The sequence below is a fragment of the Falco naumanni genome, chromosome 5 (genome assembly GCF_017639655.2).
Source record: "Falco naumanni isolate bFalNau1 chromosome 5, bFalNau1.pat, whole genome shotgun sequence".
NCBI classification, from domain to species: Eukaryota; Metazoa; Chordata; class Aves; order Falconiformes; family Falconidae; genus Falco; species Falco naumanni.
The window spans coordinates 55342283-55358290 of NC_054058.1; the positions used below are offsets into that span (position 1 = coordinate 55342283).

A 16008-nucleotide genomic window follows, 5' to 3' on the forward strand; every position below is an offset into this window, starting at 1 on the left:
AGTTTGACCATCGCATAGCTGCTGCTCACAAATGCAACTTTTGGCATCTCACTCTGGCTAACTACAGACTTTCCAAAGCTGTCATTGAAAAGGCAGTTTCTGTCTGACCTATTGTAGTAGATTGGTATTTTGTCTTCTCTTGTTACTTTTAACTATTTTTTTCATCTATGGCACATGCATTTGGTTTTCCCATACATGTATCCTGTCCAGTGAGAAGGCATGATAAATTCTGTAGTTTATTTTCTAATGGCAAAATTGCTTCCAACTTTCTACTGGACTTCCTCTGAGGAATGAAAGTCTTCCTTTATCATTGCCAGATATCACAGACTTTGACTTAAAACTCCTCTGACATGGGGGACTGCCTCTACACAGGAAACTTCATGCTCACCCTGACATTAAAGGCAAAGTGGTGTAAAATTTGCCTGTAGAAAGTTGATGTTATTTAAGAAAAAGAGTTGTGTTACAGTGGGCACTTTGAGGAATATTTTTTCCTTTTGTAACTTTTCCAACTGTATTCTTCTAATGTTTAATGATCTTTCCAAAAATCAGTGGTGAAACTCTGAAAACAAAGCAGCAGCATTTATTGCCTTTGCAACAAGAAGCAAAATAAGTTACTCCATATAAAAGAATGCACTTGCTATTTTTAAGGAAGCACTTTCTAAGATATTGACAGGAGCAGAAAAAGTTCAGCCAAAATATCTGAGGAATTTAAAGTAAGAAATTTCTGTGCTTTTTACTGTAGCACGTGGCCAATCACTTAGGCCAATCTTTGCTACAGAAAGAGCAAAAAGCTGGCAAATGTGACATCCATGTTTGTACACATCTCCTGGGCATCCCTGGAGATACAGAGCAGTTACATGCTTAACCTCAGCCTCATATTGATTTCCTCTTTTCATCACTTTTAAAGGAAAATTCTCAAAAAATGTTTCCTTCCTCAACACCTCCCCTGGGTTTTCATCACCAAAGTGTCTTCCCCTGTGCCTCAGGCTCCCTGTTTTGGGAAAGCACTGATGGAGGGCAGAGGCTGAGCTCTTTTCCTGCCCCACAGACACCTTTGCTGGTCCCAGTGAAGGAAAAAGCCCAGTTCACACCAGCAGCTGGTATTTTGCCACCCAAGGGCCCCATGCCCCAGGCTTCCCCCAGTCCCCTGGCAGGTCAGAGAGGTGCCAAGGGGTCCCACAGGAGACATGAGCCTGAGGGATGGGGGACCACCACTTCAGAGCCCACCGGCCGTAGCTGTTACACATCCATGCTAAGAAAGCTCCTTCTTCAGCAAACCTGAGCTGTTTTGCTGCCATCCCAGAGAAGGACATCAGGCAAGTGGCCAAACCACCTTGTTCAGGCTGTTTCTTGCTATTGCCCTGGGTGTAACCGGGACTGGCCTGGCCCTGCCCCTCCTTTTCCAGCCGCGCCACGGCTGCAGCCATGGATGGCGATGGGAGGTTGGTCTCCTGGTGGATCAGTCTTGCTGGGCAGCATCTACAGTCCCACCACACGAAGGATCATGTAAAAATGGATCCTTAGAGATCTGTCCTCCCTCTCTATCTGGCCTAAGCAAGTCTTTTTACTCGGCCTACAGGTCAATTGGACTAAATCAGACCAGCAAAGTCAGATTAACAAACTGGACTTTCTCCTTTGTAACTCAAAACCTCTTACTCATTAAGATTAATTTTATGCCCCAAATTTTGTGTTTGGTTTTTGTTTGTTTTGGTTCTTCAATTTATGTCCCAGATAATAAGGTTCCCAGAACAGCAATATAGCAAGGGTCCGTAATTATTGGTTGAAGTGGATATTGTCCTTTGGCACACAGAGAAACCATTTTCATTGCTTCCTAGCCACAGCACACTGCAAACTGTGTGGCCCTTGACTGTTGCAAAAGGCAGCACCCAGCCTTCTACAGTCTGAACACAACACGACACGGGACCATCGCTCTTGAACTGGAAATATCACCAGGGCTGGACTGTAATCTACTTGGACAGAGGCTCTGAGGAGAATACCCTGGGTACCAGCAGCACCACGAGCAGGGTGAACCAGCTTGGCGTGGCTGGCTGGCCATGCAGGGCAGGACAGGAGGGCATGGTGGAGGGCAAACACAGGGAAGAGGAACACCCTAGCCCTTGCCGCTATCCCCTCCCATGCAAAGGCAGCAGAAGAAGTTGCTCTTCTGAAATATTTTTAAGAGCTGTGGGGCTAAAAGCATGAGAGGGAAACCAGCTCCGCTGTGCCACTGTTTTATGAGGGTGCTCTAGAAAAGCCATCAGGCCAACCCAGCGCTGACAAGACTGCAGCAGGCCACACAGAGCAGTACTCGAAAAACTAAAGCAGCATCTTTATTTTATATATAACTGTCAGTATAAAAAGTTTATTACATATGAGCTATTTTGTTTACAATATATTATATTGCCTCAAGCTGATGCAGAAAGTTCATACATTATAGTTCTACTTTGTTTACAATATATTATGTTGGTTAAATGGCACCACTGCAGGGTACTTTTAATACTCAGTACTTTGCAAAACTCTAAGGCCAAAAATAATATTGAATTGAATTATTCAGTTTTTAAATTAAGCAACTTATTTTTCTTAGGGAAAAGTCTAAATACACAATAGCAAAAATGCAAAGTGCACCTTTCTTTTGTCTTAGGCAAATTAAATCTGTAGTCATTGGAATTATTCAGGTTAGCATCTACAAGGTTAACTGCTTGAATATTGTTACTTAATTTTTGGAAAACATTTGCAGCTATATAATCAAAAAAGGAAGTTTAAATGTAACTGAAGTATAGTACAAAACACCATCCAAAGCACTGAAAGAAGCCTATATAATCATGCTATAGAAGTATTTATAAAACTTAAAAGGAATAGTAAATATCAGCTCAGTGGTTTATAATGAAGCTAATAAAATTCCAGCTGGTAATCTTAACTGTAATGAACAACGTTTTAACATTCAATCCATGAGAGGTTAATGAAGGCTATGAACTTTGTGTAACACGAACCGTTTCAGATGTTGGAATTCACCAGATATAATTGGATTCGGGCGGAACATGCCTCTCCTCGGCCCTTTTCGGCAAAGGCACGTGCTGCCTGTGCTTGCTGCCTTCTGGCCTCAGGGCGCTCAGACCGCTGGCTCCGTACCCTGGAAAATTATCCATTTCAAAAGAAAAGAAACTACAGAAGTGGGCTCTCGATCCACAGCTAATATTTCAAGTGGAAACAGTCTCCCACTTTTGAACAAAGGATTTTGCTATGCTTTAGGCAAGTGTTCGCCCCTCTCTGTGCCCCCCAGGATGGGTGAGGTGCTGCCAGATGCAAAGATGGTCTTGCCTCTCCAGGGAGGCCAGGGGACCATCAGCATGCCCAGGCTATCACTCAGCCCTGCGTTCACGCATGCACAGCCCATGCCAGGTGGTAAAAGTCATCCTATCTGCCAGTGACGGGCTCTAAAGAGGGGTGTAAGCATCCCCCCGGGGAGACCCTGCACCAGCTACCTGAGCTTGGCTTTGGTTTATGGCTGAATGCAAAGATAAAGAATAGCAGCAACAATAAACGCTTAAGGGGGGGGGCGGGGAAGCAGTCTGAAACAGGCTTAGTGGAGCTGCTTTGTTGTGGAAAATGAAAATGAACAATAAAAATGAAATTCATAGTATGATGTTGTAATTATTTATAGTTTCACTTACCCATCTCATTATTTAAAGTTCATGGAAATGATTCTGAATTTAAAACTGAGTCCCCTGTTCAAGCTTTTTAACCACTTCTTTTTAAGAAAACAGTTTTTCCAAGGAGCCATTCATTTGATGGACTATGAAGCAAGTCTCTCAAATTAACTATACATCTCCTGTCAGCATCAGATGTTTCATTTTAGTTGAAAAGAGAGAATTCAGTGTGTGCACTTGTATGTGTAATTTAAACCCTACATGGGCATTTAAAATGGGGCTGAATTTTACCCAAATGGCCTATTCTCAGTTTCCTTGCTGTATACAAAGAGAGCAAAGAGAGCTGCTAAACTCAGCAGGACTGTACCCAAACTCCATGTAACAAAGACTGGAAAGCCATGGAGCTGACAACAATGCATTGATTCCTCATAACAAGCCAGTTATGAGTTTTGGTTTTGTTGTACAGGTAATTACTTCTTTGGGGATGGTCAGCCATGGTACATATTTTTTTTCACTTCCTATCTGAGTCCTTTATAAGAAGAGTATAAGAGGAAGAAAAAGTTCATCTTGAACTTACGAATTGAAGTTCTACTGGTTCATTTCCATGTTCCTTTTTTCTAAACATAACTTATATTAATGGTATTTCTCCTTCAGAGAATGGCATGGATACTTAAACACAGGTCCACTAACTAACAGCACAGAAGTGGACTCCCCAAACCTAATTTCCACAGCAAAATCCATTTCAGTTAGATAATTCTCATTTTTTAATGAAACAACTATATTTATTCTAATACATTTTAATGTGATACAAATCACGAGCATCAACAGCATTTGATAACAATGAACATTCAGTTGATGCTGCAATGTAAAGGTCACATTTCTAACGGCTAATTGGTGGGTTTTAGGGCTGCAAAATTTTTTAACTTTTTTATTATTGAAACTTAAAATACGAAATGTGAATTGTTAGCTAACAGTGATAAACATTAATACCTCATGGGAGGATATACAGAATGTGTCTTGAAAATCTGCTAATACAGCACTTTTGCACACGAAATATAAAATTAAATCTGAAGTTCTTACTGGATATATACAACTGTTTTTCAAATAATTTTACAGTGCTATTAGAAGCCCATTGAAATGATCAATTGCTTCAATAGGTGTCAAATGGACCAATTAGCACAACTGAAATTCATTTTGAGGACTTTTAACTTTGCTTTGGGATAATATATTTTGTAGCCTGTGGAGCACGGGTGGGAAGAGGAGGAGAAAACTCTTAAGTCAGTAAGCATAGATCTTGCACAACTCTTCAAGTTTTCCCCAAAGTTTCTAAAAGACACTGCATTTTTTCTAAGTTTTAATCAGCTTTAAAACCTGGCCGAGTTTTATTTCTAAAAATGCCTACCCAACATTTTAATGCTAGCTGACATTATTGAGAAGTACTGAAAGATTTTAGATCCCTTCCACACTATGAGTGGAAGACACACAAGGTCATCTAAAAGTCTGGTTGATACCAGACTCTGGAATTTCTAACACAAGGGTGATCTTGGCAAAAAACTTTCAAATGATTCTGAGTTTTTTTTAAGTAGTTAAAATTATGGAGTATTGAAAATCTTTGGTTTATGGTTTGAATTAAAGGAAAAATGGAGTGCAGTATCATTAATTATGCTGGAAAGGCTCCTGAAGCAGCCATTTCTGTGTAGCATTGGATGTGTAAGACCTCCAGCACGGACTCTTGAGGTTTGTTTCTCACTTACTTTTATTGCAGTGTCTCCCGTGCCAGCCTTCTTTGCACTGGCATTTGTTGGGCTCAACACAGGTGCCGTACAGGCCACAGCCAGGTTCGCAGACAGCTGTAAGAGAGTGAGCACATACGCCTGACTTTCGGCATTTCATCCAGAGACAGAGTTATATATTTGCTCTTCCTGCTGTTCCTCACGATGGGTTGGTCCTGGCATGGGCTGGGGCTCTCACAGTAAATCTGTGCCTTTGCACTGAGTATGTGCAGAGCCTCAGAACAGTTCACCCCCTCGTCACCTGCAAGGTCTGGCTCTGTCACTGGCAGAGAGCAGCAGAGCTGAGCATCCTCCTAAACCAGCAGGCGAAGGAGAGCAGCCCCCAGCACCCCTCTCGCAAAGGGCTCCCATTGGATTTTAACTTTGCAATGTATTGACATTTTATTAAGCATTTCTCTATTACTAAACTGCTATTACTGAGGTGATACATTGCTGTTTTATAGAAACTCAGAGTACAGAAGAGACTGCGAGGAGGCTTTTGTAAAAAGACATTTCTGGTTTCATAATTCCCTTAAGTCTGGTGTATGCTGTATGTCCAGTAAGTAAATTAACCTGAAGAACTTTGACAACAAACAATTCATGTAAATTCATTATGTAAAAACATACTGTACAGCCAGCTTGATGCTCCTACAACAAGGACCGATGGAGTGGTTTTGGTACTTACGTTTTGAACACAGGTCTCCCTGGTAGCCTTTGGAGCACTTGCATTTATTCTTACCAGTACATTTGCCTCCATTTCGACAGGGCTGATGGCATTTACCTAGAAATTGAAAACATGAAAACAATTGTCTTAGTCCCCTGCACCTATTGGAGACAAGTGTCTGAGAAGCCTGCCTTGTACCCCAAAAAAGCCTTGGATCCTGGTGTAAGAGTGCACACTATGGATCCATCAGGAAGACTCTGCTGCAAGTTATGTGTGTTCTTATGCTTTGAAAATACAGCAATAATTGGGCATGGCCAAAGCCCATGTGTCCATACAGTTTCTGTCTCAATTTGTGCCACTCGAACTCCACAGAGTCCTGCCTGCAACCGGTCAGTATTGCCTCCTGCTCTCCTTGCCCTTCATTGAGACAGCACTTAGTGTTTGCAAGTGGGATCCACACCCAGGGGGCACAAACAAAAGCAAATCTGGTGGTGTCCCAGAGAGATTTTAAGCAACAGGATGCTCAGGCACTGACAGGCACAGCTGCTACTTGCAGACAATAAATACATTGGCTGGGCCAGTTGGCTTGTAACAAAAGGCTGTGGAGCACCATGGTGGTGTGGATGGTGCAACAAGGGCTGTTCCACACCACAGCTCAGAAACCAAAGGCACATTAAAAAAGCATGCCCTTCTTTCCTGTTTGCAAAGAACAGAGCATCTTTGGTAACAGTAATTAGAACTGACAGATCTTTGTCAAGGCTTTTGGTCTGGAAATCGCTTTCCCTCACATTCACACGTTGCCAAAGGAAGGGTCTGGGTCTGCCGGCACGGTTGGAGGAAGGTCTGTTTGGCCCTGGCTCACCTGGGGCGACGTCAACCAACCATCCAGGTTGGTGGAGGAGATCCACACCCAAGCTCCTGCTGGGCCTGACCCGCACCGAGGGCATTCCTCAAACTCAACGTCAAGTCTCCCATTGCTAGAACTCATCTGCATTATTGAACTAATTAAATCTTCACTCATCTCTAGGAAAGGCAAGCACAGTGCCCACAAGCCAGGTCACCCTCAGGCCAAGGAGACTCACTGCCACGTCCCTGTGTGCTCTTGGGCCTCTGGGAACTGCACCCTCAGTCCCTTGCCTCCTTGGTGGCCATATGTCCCAGTGCAGCTTTTCTCAGTGTTTTCCAAAAACCTTTTTTCATCTTTTATAATCCCACAACACTTTACAGATTCCTCAGAGCAGAGGGAAAAAAAGCCCTTCCTAGACTTAGCACTAGTATTTACCTGAACCTGTGAGCAAACAAAAGCTGGAACCTGGGACAGCAAACTGCTTCCTTTCCTTTCCTTTTTCTTTTTTTTTTAAAAAAAAGGATGTTAACTGGGACCTGCACATGACAACTGAAGCATCAACGCTGGCTTGCTGTGCTGAAAACCTCAACAAAAGCACCATCTCGTGATCACAGACTGCCCCCTTGGGAGCTCAATGCCCCAGACAGCGCCTGCTCAGCTTAACCCCAGCAGACTTCTGTGATGCATGTGTGTATCATCAATATAAAAGAAACATTTGTTCCTAATGTGCATAATTATTTTAATAGCCCTGAAACGAGCTTCAAAAGCAGCCAACAGAACAAACCATGCTAAGGGGACTTTGCGCAAAAGCACAATTTCCCTGCAGAAGAGAGGAAACCTTCAGGTATTTTAGTTTTCAACCATGTGGAACCCAAGTACTTAATGACCAAAATGAGCAATGCTAAGGAAATCCATGAATTTTCCTAGTTCTTGAAGAAAATCTGGGGAATATGGGTCAAAGGGTGTGATACCAACTTCCACAGAGTTGCATTAGGTAAGCATTTGGCTCAGCACAGCTCGGTTAACTTTGGACTAAGGTATTTTCACAGAACGAAGGAGGGAGTAATAACTCTCTCTGTTATTGACTGAAAAATGGAAAAAGCAACAAAACAGTTGGTGACAAATGGGGGAGGAATCCAAACCAAAATAAAACTCTCTGGACTCAAACTGAAACACTAATTAGAGACAATGCATAACTATAGCTAGAAAAAATCTGGAAGACTGTGAATGCTTATTAGTACTGTAGACTGGGTCCAGTACATTTCCCAGGAGTCTTACAGGGTGATTCAACTATTAGACAAGTACTCAAAATCTTTAAACATTATAAAAATAAAAAAAAAGAACTTTGCAGTTTTCAGAAGATGGTTTTCTGCCTGTTGAGAAGTTTTCTCCCCTTGTTATTTAAAGACCCCCATGACTGAATGTAGCTGGCCCTGGATCTAAGAAAAGAGACCAAGTTGTGCTTCTCCGGTTTTCTAAGACTCATCTAGCATTTCTTGCAGTCTTTACTTTTGTGCTGGCACTGGGGCAGTGCCCAGAAGTGGTAGCAGACATCAATCACAGTGTAATAATTGCCGTCCTCACTTTACAAAAACCAAGGCAAGTCCATAGCTTTCCTTGCTCTCATCGACATGATCCCAGTTTAGCCCTTAGCATACTGTGAACCTGAAAGGTTTTTTCTTTCTTTTTTACAGGAACTATTTTACTGTCTGTGTTTAATTTAATTTGAGTTGCAGAGAGAAGCCTTTGCAAGCGGCCAAAGTCAGTTGCACCTATCCCAAGCAGCAGTAGACAAGGAGCTTGAGCCCCTCGGACAGATCGGTTAAATGGATTACCCTTGATTGTACATGCCGTAGAATCGGTTGTAAGAATTCTCCTCAAAAAAACACCACTGACATAAAATACACATGTCTCAAACTTTGAACCAAGCCTTACTCATCATCTGAAGAATAACAACAAAGTTGACTTCTTGGGGACAGAAGAGAGAAATGGGGTCCCATCAGTGTCAAATTCGAACTCGATGTAAGAAAGGTAAATTCAGTGGAAACCCACACTATTGCTCTTGCTGCCATCTGATCTAAATTTGTATCAGAGGACAACCTCTGTTAATTTAATAACAATAAAGCTTTGCTGCTTCCGTTTGGCTCAAGTTTTGGTGAGGTGAAAAGGAGTTGCAAAATGCCTTGTAAATGCATAAAGATATGGTGAAACATTTACATACATTTACTATTTATCTACACATAAACACTGAGCAAAATATAGGTCCTATAGTACCTGTGTTCTTTCTTTACACAGTAACTAATTTCTTGTCCTGTACTGGCTGACAGCATGTTAGAGTTTGTTCCCATGTGTCTCCAAAGTATTCGATGATAGAAATTTCGTAACTGTGAGAAAAGCCTGTCTCTACTGATGCATGTTAAGAAATCAGCTCTTATGTATCCCAGGCCAAATGCTGTTTTCCGTGCTCCTGTGAAGGTTCTGGGAAACCTCAGTGAGATTATTTACAGGAGGGGAAGCTCCAGGCACAGCATCCTATTAGAAGCTTTAAGCCCAGAAAGAACAACCTGGGTGTATGTTGTCAAAACCAAAATGCTCATACTCTATTCAAGTGTGGGGAACTATAGAATTAATCCAATTTAACAAAGCTGTGAGAAAACCATTCTTTTAGTGAGATCAAATACTTGACAGCTGACCTCCCAGGTCTGTTCCAGCCTAGCCTTATCTCCACCCCCAGCTTTACACAGCAGACTTAGATCGACCATGAGCTAAAATATTTTGAATTGCTTTGATGCTAAACTTCTGAAAATAGCAAGTCTTTTGATGTTTGTGACACAAATTTTCAAGTTGCCATGTGAATGCAACTTAATAGGTTATATGAAAGCTCTCAGCTCTTACGGTTAAGTCCTCCCTTTGCCCCAAACGCTTTCATTCCCAACTTACATTAGCCCTTTCAGAGGTGCGGGCTCAAACCTAATCTGCTGTGCCCAAGTCCGAATTGCTGTAACGTTTGAAAATAGCTGCTCCACATGGGCTTGGCACAGCAGCACATCTGTCTGCACACTTACTTGCTTGCATACTTACAGCTTGAGGGCTGTTACCAAGCCCAGTTACTAGTAAAACCAAAACAAGGTAGGGGATGAGACAGTCTAGCAATGAGTCAAATTTATCAGTAGGAAACTCATTTGGAGGCGTGTGGCATCTGACTCTCTGAGCCGCTCAACCTGCTGTGTGAGACCTTCGCTGCGAGCCCCGCAGAGGCAGGTCACACATCATCACTCAGACACTGACATCAGGAGAAGCTGATGTAAGTGAAAGCAAGCACACAGAGATGCTACTCACTGATTTCACATTGGTCTCCTTCATAGCCTGAAGGACAAATGCATTTTCCCAGATAGAAACACGTTCCTCCATTGAAACAGGTTGTTGTACAGTTTGCTGAAACAAATAAAACAGGAATGAGCTAAGTCACTAGTATGAATTCAATCTGACCTGACCTTAATGTTTTCTGCTGCTTATCATAAAAAAACATTGAGTAGGTTTTAAAAAGTTGCATTAACATCTTTTCATCTAGTTTACAAAGCAAGGCTGAAATGCAGTTTTTCCTACATAATGCTTTACAGGGGCACACACACAAGTCAATACAGAAAGAGATGAGTTAACAACACAGCAATGAGATCTGCAAGGACAGATTGTGTTACATCTTTACCAGTCCTCACATGTAAACCTCGTTGGAGGATCACTATTGCTATTGAAACTGCCAGTGTCTGGTAAAAGGAGCACAGCCTAGGACTGGAAATTACTTCTACAAGAGGATACTTCGCTACAGTTCTTAATTAATGCTTTGACTAGAAAGAAACCTTTATAAGTTTTTGTCGTGTGGTGACATAGATGCAAATGCTGCATCTCTCACCTGCCGAATTACTTAACACTGTGTTAGACGTGACTTTCCACCATACAGCTGGGATTCACATTAATCCTTCAAGACATCCGGAGCATTTCATTACAGTGCATTTTTGAAACATTTTTCAAATGTGGTAAAAGTCTCATCAAGGACCAGATACAAATCAGAAGGCCACTGACAACAACAGTTTGTGCAAGCATACCTAAAGGCCTAGGAAGGCTCCCATTACTCTGCTGGAAAGTCTGCTAGGACCTTTTGCATTTAGTCTTTACTTCATATAGTTCTGCAACAATAAATGCAACGTGATGTTCTGTAATCTGCTCTGCCATGAGCAGGTCATGTATATTTCTGCAGGCAACTACTTCTGCTTTCCCATGTGGTAGCTTGCACTCTTCCAAATTACTGTTCTGACCAGTGACTGTTCCTTTTTATCCTTCCTGAGCCACAATGCAGCAACAAAAGATGAACAGCCTGCTTATATTTTCATGTGTCCAGATGCAACAGATTAATGTACTAATTAGTAAAACTAATTACTCCAGGAAACTAGAGTTCAACTAGAGATCATTTTTTCTCCTAGGCCAGAAATACAAGTGAATTTTGTGGTAGGTCCCACAGCTTTCAGTGGATTAATTAAAGCAGCTATTTAAATTACCCTTCATAGAGCTGGTGTATATGGATGCCTGCACATCCAGCTGCGAAAGCACTGCAAATCCCTATATTCTTCCAGCAGCTGCCAGGTTGTGCTAGAGCATCTATTTGACCAATCATTAAACTTCTAAAACTTACTTCATTACTTGCCTGACCTTCCAAAATCCACTCCTAAAGGGAAACTAACACAGGTGAATAAAGAGAGGCTGCTGGACAGGGAGCCTGGGGGGTTTTGCTTCAGTTACCTTTGTCGCAGTTGATGCCATAGAACCCTGGGGGGCAGATGCAGAGGCCGGGTGTAATGCAGAGCCCACCGTTCATGCAGCGAGGAGCACACAGCACTGAGGAGCAGGAAGAACAGAAAAAACATGGCTGGCATCGTAGCAACTGGCTATTTAAATACACCGCACTTTGACTCCTTAAGCTACTTTTCCTTCTGCTGAACGTACTAAGTCACCTTTGCAAAGCATCTTTGTTAGCGGTTTAAACCAGTTACATCTCTGGTTTGTATCTGGCAATTTTTATATAGTGTTACTAGAAATGTGAAGACTAAATTAAGTTCAAATCTGGTTCCATATGTAAGCAGGAGTTGCCTCTTGTACAGTTTAACTCCAAACAGGGTAGAGCAAAGTGCCTACCTACACCCTCTGGGTATCTGAAATCCCCCAGACCAGTCCTCTCTATAAGTGGGCTGGTGCTGCAGCTGGTGCCTCAGCTCTGCGGACAGAGCTGTCTCTTCAGGGGCTGTGCTCAGAGGTGTCCCAGTTGGGTCCCCAGGTAGGCTTTACAATGAACCCTCCTTTCTCCCTCTGCACACCTGAGCATAAGCATGGCTACCTAAGTTAGGCTAGGGAAGCCTGATGCATGGACTGCTTTTGGTGGCTAAACTGTCCTGCATGCACCTTCTCCAGAGCCTCGGCACTCTCCCAAGACTTCTCTGCACTTGTGGCCGTCCCTCAAGGCTCTTCCACGGAGGCATCTCAGGGGGCAATGCTTCATTTCGTGGCTGCCCACAACTGGTACATGCAGTGAGGCTGGGTCCATACTCATGAGTTAAACCGCACCCAGGCACGGGGCTAAGTGGGGGCACAGGACCATCCATCTTGTGAAACTGTCGGTGCTGTTCTTGGCACAGCTTCATCTCTGGAAGACTGGCAAACCCTCCTGGGCATGGCCCTGGGGCAAGCAGTAGCCATGTCCTCCTCCCAGCAAGGAGTTTGAAGGGGGGATGGCTTTTGAGGGTGAGAGTGTTTATTAAACACACAAGTGTAAGCTGTGCCATGCCAGGTGGCCCCCAGGCCAGAGAACAGTCCCTGATCCTTTGTGCTTAATATTTTGGAAGTAGCTACAGTGTCTAGAAGTGAAGGATGGCATTGGAGTAGGATGCCTATGGGGATGGTTTGCTCCATCTCAGGTCACCTGGAAGAGGGTCTGCCATAGATGAAGGAGGAAGAGATAGAAAGAAGAGCTAGTTTCCTCGCTGAGTCACACCAGTTTCCTGGTCCTTCACTCCTAGAATGTCATTTGGGGCTATTAGTCACTAATGGAAGGGAAAAGTAGACTCTTTCCTTCATCTTCCCACCTTCATTGTCAGCCTGCCTCTAAATTATATCTTATCTTCAAACAAACAACCACAGAACAACTAAAGTCCTGTGCTTTGTTTCCCAGCTAGTCGTCATTAGCAGAAGAATTTTATTTGATCTTTTTGCTAAATGGATTCCCTGTGATTAAGGATCACTTAACTATTGTGTCAGTTTTTGTTAAAAGCAATCTCAGAAAACATTTTTCTTGTAAGCAATTAATGTTTCCATTAGACCATGGACAATAATAGTAATTCTCTTACATATGCGGACTCAAAATATATGAAATCTTCAGAATATGCCTTTCTTGGTTTTAGGAGAGGTTACAGTGCAGTAGCTACAGTTTTGTTGAGATTATGGCAAAGACGACAATTGAGAAGATCTTTTAAAAATTACCTTGCTCACAGTGAGGCCCATAAAATCCACCTGGACATTCACAGACATGTCTTTCGTTGCAAAACCCTCCGTTTCTGCATCCTCCTGGACACTCCGCTTCATAAAACATAATGACAATCTTAATTTAATATTCTATACTTCATCTGTCAGTCAACTCTTGGTAGGATCAATATATTCCTTTGACATAACAGTAAAAATATTTCCTGACAGACAGGCAAATGCTCACAAAAATGGGAGTTCAGCTAAGACCTCCTCAAGAGAAATTACTTTCTTTTTTGTTAGTCTACAAATACAGGTTTCATCACATGTTCAAAGGCAGGATGTGCTTCTCCACACTGTGCATTTCCATTGCTCTGCTGTTCTGTAAGTGCACGAGCAATGTGGATGCTCTGCTCAGTCCAGCACTTTCTCCTCTGTGTGGAAATGAGTAGGCAGCTCAGTGCAGGACTTGCATCGCTGGTTAGACCTGCCCTCAGTATGCAGGACCAGTCTCAGCTTCTGCAGCCTTAAGTAGACTGCACTGCAACTTGCATTGCATTAATTGCTACATCTGTTACTACTGAGGTAAGAGTGATGAAATCTCTAGTCAAATGAAAGAACCAGCTTCAAGGCTAAATGAAAGAAGGCCAGAAAGGAAGATGAAAGCATTCCTGCACAGTGGTCCTATATCATCATCTGACTTATTCATATCTCAACGATTGATCAAACACTGGTAAAAGCATTTGGCAACACTGGCTGGATTATACAAGGACAAGAAATACCTCTGGGTACTACCACCATCCCCAAAACACCGGAGTCCATTGAACAAGAGGCAAACTGAATCGAACCCTATGGAACCCCAGGAAAACATGACTGCTTGGCAGAAACACAGTTACGCAAAACCACCTTCCCAGATCTCTCACAGGGAAGGAGGCAGGCAGGAGAGGCTCCCAGCTTTCATTAGAAAAACTTAAATTCACTAGCGATCAGTGGTACCAGGGCCACAGGGCAGCTTTAGCAGAGTAGGCGTGACCTTCTCATCTTAATGCTATGCTGCGTGACACTCCGAGTGACAAGGTTCAAAAATTCTGAGGTAGACTGATATGTCTCAACCCAAATTCAAAGGCCATCTATCAGACAGCAGTTGGCTGTAATGTTGGCATCATTACAATTTTTTTTCCCTTCAGTGTAACAGTGCTGTAAACATATGTGACTGCCAACACCTGCCAACAGCATCCTTACCCCTTTTCCATTGCCTCATCAAGAAGTGCTGGCACCTACCGTCCCTCGGTTGTAAAGATGTACCACTGATTCACACTGATTCCCAGCTGAATAATACCTGAGTTCAAACTAGAAGCAGTTACAGCCTTTAAGGTACGCTTCTTTAACTGGCAAGGAGTAGCAGGGTGTCTAAAATTCAGGAGGATCAGGTTGCCTGAGACTTTTTTGCAGTCCACAGAGTTGCATTCTTTAAATGTAACTCCTATTAATACAGAAGAAAACATAACCCTGGACTTCAAAAACCTGAATTATTCTTCCTTCTAATATTTGAGTCAGGTGACATATCTGTTAGACTTACACACAAGTTTTTGGTTTTGAAAATGTATCTACTAGTTGATTAAAGCCATGGGAAATGATGGGTGCTGTACCTACGTGCAATATTCTGCTGTGCTCATGTAATAGCTCTCTATTCAGTGGAATGCAAAAGGTAACACGGAGACTAAGCAAAGGAAAGAAAATCTGATGTGCTGGTCAGGTGGCTTGATATTGTGCACAACTGCCAAACAAACAGGAAAGACAGTGGAGGAAAGATGTAATTCTAAAATGCTCTTCTGTCCAAGGCCGCAGTTATATGAAGCAAAAAGTTTTGCTTTAAAAGTAAAGCTCTCTGCACCAGTAGTAATAGTGGTAAAGGCTTTTTGGTCTTACTGTGTTCCAACACTGTACTCTAGGACTCTCTCTGGATATGCTTCTTTCTTTGTACCCAAATCCAGAGCTGCTATCCATTACAGAAAATGCATGCTTAAATACATACCATTTCAAATAGAAAAATAGGAAAACATAATTTTTTGTGGGGCCGCCTCTTAGCCACAATAAATCCTTTCCTATCCCACAAAATTGCTCCCTCGTTTCCCTCACTTCCTCTGGCAGGGGCCCTTCTGGATGGCCAAGAATGACTGGAAACAGTGATCGGAGTCCCAGCAGGAGGGATCAGAGCTCCTCACCATGAACCATGTCTTTCAGAGGAAGGAAACTCACCCCTACTCTAACATAAACTGGTAAGGACATGCTCATCCTTCTCAGCATCTGTTCCAAAGAACTGTGGTGTCCACCTTAACAGACAGAGGACAGGAATGGGAGTTATTCCAGTACATGCTGGGAGAGACAAGGTTGAGAAAACTCCTCCTCTGCCAATCTCTAGTGTTTGGAAAATCATCCTTGTGTCTCTCAGCTGGCTCCGGGAACAAAAGACCGGGACAATAATCACCCCCAGCTTTCCTGAGAGGCCATATGATGTAATACTGCTAAATTGTTCAATATTACATCTCACATCAAAATGGTAACAACAACAAC

At 42.7% G+C, this 16008-nt stretch overlaps 1 protein-coding gene across 1 annotated transcript in view; it reads right to left on the minus strand.

The window, feature by feature from the left end:
* Positions 1 to 2308: 2308 nt before the first annotated feature.
* Positions 2309 to 16008, minus strand: part of WIF1 (WNT inhibitory factor 1) — a 42413-nt gene continuing 28713 nt past the window's right edge. Inside the window, exons 5-10 of the mRNA XM_040596856.1 lie at positions 13456 to 13551; positions 11725 to 11820; positions 10270 to 10365; positions 6105 to 6200; positions 5402 to 5497; positions 2309 to 3130 (exon numbers count right to left, since the gene is read on the minus strand). Of these exons, the coding sequence (XP_040452790.1) occupies positions 3009 to 3130; positions 5402 to 5497; positions 6105 to 6200; positions 10270 to 10365; positions 11725 to 11820; positions 13456 to 13551 (602 nt within the window). The 3' untranslated portion in view covers positions 2309 to 3008. The remainder of the gene's footprint in view (positions 3131 to 5401; positions 5498 to 6104; positions 6201 to 10269; positions 10366 to 11724; positions 11821 to 13455; positions 13552 to 16008) is intronic.